At 45.5% G+C, this 8,137-nt stretch overlaps 1 protein-coding gene across 1 annotated transcript; it reads right to left on the bottom strand.

Moving 5' to 3' along the window:
• Nucleotides 1-3,664: 3,664 nt before the first annotated feature.
• Nucleotides 3,665-7,679, bottom strand: LOC125516289 (uncharacterized). Its single transcript, XM_087527782.1, has 4 exons — nucleotides 7,448-7,679; nucleotides 4,661-7,345; nucleotides 4,128-4,575; nucleotides 3,665-4,048 (listed from the first exon to the last, which is right to left on the bottom strand). The coding sequence occupies exons 2-4, from the start codon at nucleotides 4,907-4,909 to the stop codon at nucleotides 3,783-3,785; spliced, it is 963 nt and encodes a 320-aa protein (XP_087383908.1). The 5' UTR covers nucleotides 4,910-7,345; nucleotides 7,448-7,679; the 3' UTR covers nucleotides 3,665-3,782.
• Between the last annotated feature and the right edge of the window lie 458 nt (nucleotides 7,680-8,137).

Below are 8,137 nucleotides of genomic sequence, written 5' to 3'. Positions count from 1 at the left end.
AAATAGGGCACCACGTAATTCCGATGAGATGACACCATATGAACTATGGTTTAGAGAAACCTAAGCTATCATTTCTTAAAAGTTTGGGGCTGCGACGCTTATGTGAAAAAGTTTCAGGCTGGTAAGCTCGAACCCAAAGCGGATAAATGCATCTTCATAGGACACCCAAAACAGTTGGGTATACCTCCTGTCTCAGATTCAAAAGCAATAAGGGATTGTTTCTGAAATCGGGTCCTTTCTCGAGGAAAAGTTTCTCTCGAAAGAATTGAGTGGGAGGATGGTGGAGGCTTGATGAGGTTATTGAACCGTCTCTTCAACTAGTGTGTGGAAGGGCACAGGAAGTTGTTCCTGTGGCACCTACACCAATTGAAGTGGAAGCTTATGATAGTGATCATGAAACTTCAGATCAAGTCACTACCAAACCTCGTGGGATGACAAGGATGCGTACTGCTTCAGAGTGGTACATAATCTTGTCTTGGAAGTCATGTTGCTAGACAACAATGAACCTACGAGCTATGGAGAAGCGATGGTGGGCCTGGATTCCGATAAATGGCTCGAGGCCATATAATCCGAGAGAGGATCCATGTATGAAAACAAAGTGTAGACTTTGGCAGAACGGCTCGATGGTCGTAAGGCTGTTGAGTACAGATGGATTTTAAAAGGAAGACGGACAATGATGGTAAGTATCACCATCAAGAAAGCTCGACTTGTCGTTAAGATGTTTTCCGACAAGTTCAAGGAGTTGACTACAATGAGACTTTCTCACTCGTAGCGATGCTAAGAGTCTGTTGGAATTATATTAGCGATTACTGCATTATTTATGAAATCTTGCAGATAGGATGTCAAAACATTGTTTCCTCGATGATTTTTGAGGAAAGGTTGTATGTGATACAACTGGAAGGTTTTGTCAATCCTGAAAGATGCTAGTAAGTATGCAAAGCTCCAGCAATCCTTCTAAGGACTAGAGTAAGCATCTCGGAGTTGGAATGTATGCTTTGATGAGATGATCAAAGATTTTGGTGTATACAAAGTTTATGAGAAACTTGTATTTCCAAAGAAGTGAGTGGGAGCACTACAGAATTTCTGATGAGTATATGTTGTTGACATATTGTTGATCAGAAATGACGTAGAATTTCTGGAAAGCATATAGGGTTATTTGGAAAGTGTTTTTCAATGGAAAGCCTGGATTAAGCTACTTGAACATTGAGCATCAAGATCTATAAGGATAGATCAAAATGCTTAATAGTACTTTCAAATGAGCACATACCTTGACATGATCTTGAAGGTGTTCAAGATGGATCAGTCAAAGAAGGAGTTCTTGCCTGAGTTGTAAGGTATGAAGTTAAGACTTAAAGCTCGACCACGGCAAAATAGAGAGAAAGGACGAAGGTCGTCCCCTATGCTTAAGACGTAGGCTCTACAGTATGCTATGCTGTGTACCGCACCTGAAGTGTGCCTTGCCATGAGTCAGTCAAGGGGTACAAGAGTGATCCAAGAATGGATCACAGGACAGCGGTCAAAGTTATCCTTAGTAACTAGTGGACTAAGGAATTTTTCTCGATTATGGAGGTGGTAAAAGAGTTCGTCGTAAAGGGTTACGTCGATGCAAGCTTAACACCTATCCGGATAGCTCTGAGTAGAGATACCGGATACGTATAATGGAGCAACAATTTAGAATAGCTCCAAGTAGAACAGTTATTTGGAATGGCTCCAAATGTAGCATAGTAGTTGCATCTACAAGATGACATAAAAATTTGCGAAGTACATACGGATCTGAATGTTGCAGACCCGTTTACTAAAACCTCTCTCACAAGCAACATGATCAAACCTAGAACTCATTGAGTGTTAATCACATAGTGATGTGAACTGGACTACTGACTCTAGTAAACTCTTGGGTGTTAGTCACATGGCGATGTGACCTGTGAGTGTTAATCACATGGCAATGTGAACTGGATTATTGACTCTAGTGCAAGTGGGAGACTGTTGGAAATATGCCCTAGAGGCAATAATAAATTGATTATTATTACATTTCCTTGTTCATGATAATCGTTTATTATCCATGCTAGAATTGTATTGATAGGAAACTCAGATACATGTGTGGATACATAGACAACACCATGTCCCTAGTAAGCCTCTAGTTGACTAGCTCGTTGATCAATAGACGGTTACGGTTTCCTGACCATGGACATTGGATGTCGTTGATAACGGGATCACATCATTAGGAGAATGATGTGATGGACAAGACCCAATCCTAAGCATAGCACTAGATCGTGTAGTTCGTATGCTAAAGCTTTTCTAATGTCAAGTATCATTTCCTTAGACCATGAGATTGTGCAACTCCCGGATACCGTAGGAATGCTTTGGGTGTGCCAAACGTCACAACGTAACTGGGTGGCTATAAAGGTACACTACAGGTATCTCCGAAAGTGTCTGTTGGGTTGGCACGAATCGAGACTGGGATTTGTCACTCCGTGTGACGGAGAGGTATCTCTAGGCCCACTCGGTAGGACATCATCATAATGTGCACAATGTGATCAAGGAGTTGATCACGGGATGATGTGTTATGGAACGAGTAAAGAGACTTGCCGGTAACGAGATTGAACAAGGTATCGGGATACCGACGATCGAATCTCGGGCAAGTATCATACCGATAGACAAGGGAATTGTATACGGGATTGATTAAGTCCTTGACATCGTGGTTCATCCGATGAGATCATCGTGGAACATGTGGGAGCCAACATGGGTATCCAGATCCCGCTGTTGGTTATTGACCGGAGAACGTCTCGGTCATGTCTGCATGTCTCCCGAACCCGTAGGGTCTACACACTTAAGGTTCGATGACGCTAGGGTTATAAAGGAAGTTTGTATGTGGTTACCGAATGTTGTTCGGAGTCCCGGATGAGATCCCGGACGTCACGAGGAGTTCCGGAATGGTCCGGAGGTAAAGATTTATATATGGGAAGTCCTGTTTTGGTCACCGGACAAGTTTCGGGGTCACCGGTATTGTACGTGTGTTGAACGCGGAGGTGCTGTCTGTTCGGCACTAGGATCTCCGGTGATTTGGATCACGACGAGTACGACTCCATCAACCCCGTTCTCTTGAACGCTTCCGCTTAGCGATCTACAAGGTTATGTAGATCCACTCCTCCCTCGTTGCTAGATGACTCCATAGATTGATCTTGGTGACACGTAGGAAAAATTTTGAATTATTGCTACGTTCCCCAACACTATGAGGAGGTACGTAAAGAACTTCTTAGGTTGGATGAAAGGTGGAAGAAGGTAGTGGTGCCGAAGAGTGAAACTTTCAGAAGGACTGCAGCAAATAATCCATGTTTATGGACTAAGGAGAGCGAGGATGAAGATGATATCTTCATGCCGCCGCTTCCGGGTTCTTCATCGTCGAAGGGCAAGGTTTCTGCTTCGTCGAAGGGCAAAAGTTCTTCATCGTCGAAGGGCAAGGTTTCTGCATCGTCGAAGGGCAACAGTTCTGCATCGATCGAGGATGACGATGATGACTTCATGTAGTTATTATGATGTACGTTGTGAGTTCAGTCGTACGTACCATTTAATTTAGATGTAGTTCTATCCAGTTGTTTGTAATGTGTTGTTGTATGAGCATTATGTTCTATCTAAATATGATCGTGTAGTTCGGATAACAGAGTACTAAAATAGAGTAGGCATATGTCTCATACATAAGTACATAGTCATTTGTCTCATACATAGAATAGACATAAGTCTCACACATAAATAGATGGTAATGTCTCTACTGATAGATAGAAGCGTCAGTGACGACGTCTGGCCTGGCGGGGATGCGGATCTGGAAGCGGCGACCATCCCCACCTGTCGGGTGGCCTAATGTGACTAGGAGGAATCTCAGACTCTACCTGGTCATGCTGTGTATCCTGTGTGGGGCCTGGTGGAGGAGTCAAAAACATGTTCATCCACTGGGTGTGCTGCGACATCTGAGCCTGTATGTTCTCCTCGGGATGTTGATCACTCCCCCACGTATCATGTGATGCCGACATAGACGCCTGATATCCGTAGGCTCCTGCGTGATGGAACGTTTCATCATGAAGAATGAGTTCGCGTCAATTAATATTGAAAACAATAAATATGAAGACACATACCTGCTAGCTGTGACGGCTGCTCTGGCTCAAACACGAAGCTAGACGAGGGACCGTGCTGCTGTGGCTGTGGAGAAAACACGAAGCTCGACGATGGACCGTGTTGCTGTGGCTGTGGAGAAAACACGAAGCTCGACGTGGGACCATAGTGCTGTGGTTGCTGCCACGTTGAACTGCCAGGTTGATCAGGACGGGGTGGCCTGGTTGTCGGTTGAAGTGCTAGACGTGGACGTGGTTGATGTCGGTGCGTGGAGTGACGCGGCTGCTGCTGCTGGTGCTGAACAACGTCGGTTCTCCGGGTGCACGTGATAGCCTCGTACACAATCCGTATCTTGTTTTGAATTCGTTCCAAAAAGGGTTGTAGCAGTGGACGGTGCTGAAGAAGAGGTCCAGACGACAGTGATCGTCCAAAGGTGGTCACGTCGTTGTAGATATCGTGTGTCAAGGAAGCCTACAAATTTCCATGACGATTAATAATGTCCGTCTCTTGCACGTCAAAGTATGTGATAACATTACTTAAAGAAAATATATCTTACCGCGTACTGCCTAGAGCCCGGAGTGTCATAGCTCGGGTACATATCCCACGGAGTAGGATCCGGTATCTCCTCTGGGTGGGAGTGCTCAACAATGCGTAACCGTGTTCCGGTCATGTAGCGCCGCAAATAGAGATTGAATTCATTGAGATCAAAATTGTGATTCTCGTGCCATAGATTTGTGTTTGCTGTCTCCCATTCTATAACATACGGCTCTAGTCTAACTAGCCAGTCAGCAGTTGTCCTGTTCATGCCCTTCCTTGTCGTCCTAAAATTGTGGTGTGTGTTCAACAATTACCTAAAGCTTCGAATGGAGTACTATGAAAGATAATGCAACATTGAAAAACTGGTTAATACATGATCTTGAGGGATGCAGGGAATAAGACAAGTGTGATTAACTAAGTCACTTATCACCCAACTTGTGCCATACTTAGGGAGAAAGCCGTGCACCCTGGCGGGACAATCTGCGTTCTTGCATACCATTGTCAGGAATTTCTGACTGGACACCTGAGCTGTGAAAACCCTTTGCGTGGACATTGCCCAATTAATTATTGCATCCTTCAGGGCTTGCTTGTTTGGATACATAGCACCCGTTGCAATATTGTTCTGGTGATATTGCCAAGCTGAATCATGTCCATCATTCACGGTCATTGCAGATGAGAAGTCATGATTCCACCATGCAGGATTCGGGACCTCCTCTGCATTTTCTTCTTCATCTGACTCGTCAGAATCATGGGCATGACCCCTTTCAACATCGGTGTCTTCTTCTTCCATCTAGTCCTGCATGTGCCCATCTACCTCGTCAGCGTCCACCTCACCATTGTAATCACCATCGGCATTTCCTCCTTCTACCTGACTACTCTGCCCTGGTTCATAACCATAAGCATTTCCTCCTTCTACCTGACTGCTCTGTCCTTGTTCGTAACCATCATCTCCAGCATTTGACATAAATAACTGCCTCCCTACACTGCTATGACCAGGATCGTAGCCACCCTCGCCTTCATGTGCAGTGACCTCCTTCACGACGGGAAGCACTAAAGCAATAGGATTGCATCCCCTTCGTTCACAACCTTATAACCACCGCACCCAATCGGAGTCTTGCTCTATCGGCCTCAAATAAAAGTAAATTATTGTACTTGACCGTGTCCATAATGCATGAACACCGATGGTGTGTGTTTCAGTATCAAGACCTAAACTTGCTGCAATCCATTCTTTCCCCTGACTGACTGACCATGTTTGAGGTGCGCTCATTGGCACCTCTATGTGAGTAAATTCACTCAGATCTGCTCCCATCTCAGTTGTTTGGACAGTACCAGGACCGTAGTAAAATCTGACCTTCACTACATCAGACATCCCCGCTCACCTATTTTTTTTCAACAACGAAATACAACTCACTAAGAAATATTAGACATGTCTATATATATATATTACAGAATATTAACGGAGCAACTAATACAATTCACACACCTACAAGTATATTACAAATATTTGCCGGAGCAACTACAAATATTTACAGATTTTAATATTTGACTGCCTACATCTACAACTATATTACGGATTTTACCGGAGCTACTCCAAATACTGACACTCCTAAATACGGATTTTACCGGAGCTACTGCAAATACCGACACTACTAAATACTTCACATCCACATATAGTACGGAATATCACCGAAGCAACTACACATTTTTACATAAATAATTAGTTGACATCTAAATATGTTTACGTATACTACGGGGCAAATAACAATAATCGCACACCTAATTTATTTCACATCGAAACATATTAACAAATACTACCGGAGCACCTATGAAAAATAAAATGTTTGCTGAAATATACCCTTGAAGCGTGCATGCGAACGAAGAGCGACGAACGGCGGCCAACAAACTGCCCGTGCTCCGCCTCCAACGACGAACGACGAACGACGAGCTTCACCTCCACCACACTGCCCCAACTTCACCACCACCACACCGCCCCAACTTTACCACCACCACCTCCACCAAAATGCTCACCACAACCACCACGAGCTACCCCATCAGTAGATCGACACCTCTTTTGGCTGCCCTAACTAAGTTGAATCCATTCACGGTGCCAAAACCGCAAAAAACTGGCTTATTTAGGTGTAGAAATTGGTGCTATTTCTTTACACAGAGAGGAGAAAGTAAGAAAGAAGAAGAACAGAAGAAGAGCAGCAGCTTCGGCGTGGAGCTGAGAGGATAAGGCCGCAGGGAGCCGGGCCAGCGCGCGCGAGGTGGGGCCGCACCCTGTCGGCCAGCAGCAGGCCGATCGGCCCGCGGCAGGCTGACAGGGGCGCGCCCGCGCCGACAGCTCCCTCTCTCCCCCTCGCGACGTGGCCAGCCCAATCCGAGGCCGACACGTGCCAGGCAGGCCAGCTGTCGGCCGGCTACTGGCCGACTGCTCCCACTCAGCTCGCTGCGGGCTGACTAGGCCCAGTCGGCCCGCTGCGGGCCGAGGTGTATTATTTTTGAAAAATAATTTTTTAGCGTAATATTTGCGTAATTTAATAAAAAAATGTATTATTTTAAAAAAAAATAGCCCTTTAAGATGCCGCGAAACAGAGCTGGCCTCTGCACCAAGTCACATTTATTTTGACAAGGACAAAAGCAAATTGATCATACCGAAGAGAATCAGATCCCCATCCTGGAAAGCAGGGGTTTGCCCGAACGGCTGCAAGAAATTAAAACGTCCGTGCAAAAAACATCAGTTGAAAAATGGCCGAAATCAAGGAAGAGGGAGCAGAGGATTTGAGTCGCCGGGGAGCTTACGTACGTTTCTGGTGAGATGCTCAGGGCTCTTGTGCTCCAGGGCCTTCAAATCCATGTCGACGACCTCGTACTCAGCGCCAACCTCCTCCACGCACACCAGCACCCGGGCCACGTTCCTCGACTTGGCCGGCCCGAACACCTTCACCGGCGCCATTTTTCTTGGCCTGCAGGCGAGAGGGACTGAGAGACGATTGTGTACCGGCGTCCTAGCGGTGTGCAGCATGACGCCGACACCTTACCTCTTTACTCGGCATCTTCTCGGTGGTTGGTAAGATTTTGACGTGCGAGCTGTGGTGCTCTCCAGAAGAACGAAGATAAACCATGAGGTGATCTTTTTCCCAACAAGAAATATACGCGGTCGTATTCATCAAACTGTAAAAGTGCAAAGACATGTACAGATATGAGTACATGTAGACCGACATAGCATGGACAACAGCCATCCCACTATGCACAAAGACCCCGCAACCTTTTTTTTAAAAGAAAAGGCAAATACCTAACTTTATAAATAAAGCCATCAGATAGAGTTCAATCAATCAAACAGCCCTGCAGGTGATATAAACAAACAAACATAAGTTCTTAAAGGGCAGGCAGGCCATAATCATATACCTACTCCCAGAAGGCCGATACAAGCAACACCAGCCAGTAAGAGACGATCCTCAGGGACCTAACAACCGTGCAAGGGACTAGGAAACTG

This window comes from Triticum urartu, chromosome 6A (assembly GCF_056163025.1).
Source record: "Triticum urartu cultivar PI428250 chromosome 6A, HENAU_Tu73, whole genome shotgun sequence".
NCBI lineage: Eukaryota > Viridiplantae > Streptophyta > Magnoliopsida > Poales > Poaceae > Triticum > Triticum urartu.
This window is presented reverse-complemented; position numbering and strand designations above follow the sequence as displayed.

Coding starts and splice junctions, on each gene's coding strand:
- LOC125516289 (XM_087527782.1), bottom strand. CDS start 4,909: ATGAACAGGACAACTGCTGACTGGCTAGTTAGACTAGAGCCGTATGTT. Junction 4,576..4,660: donor CGGGCTCTAGGCAGTACGCG/GTAAGATATATT, acceptor GGAAATTTGTAG/GCTTCCTTGACACACGATAT. Junction 4,049..4,127: donor GCAGCCGTCACAGCTAGCAG/GTATGTGTCTTC, acceptor TCCATCACGCAG/GAGCCTACGGATATCAGGCG.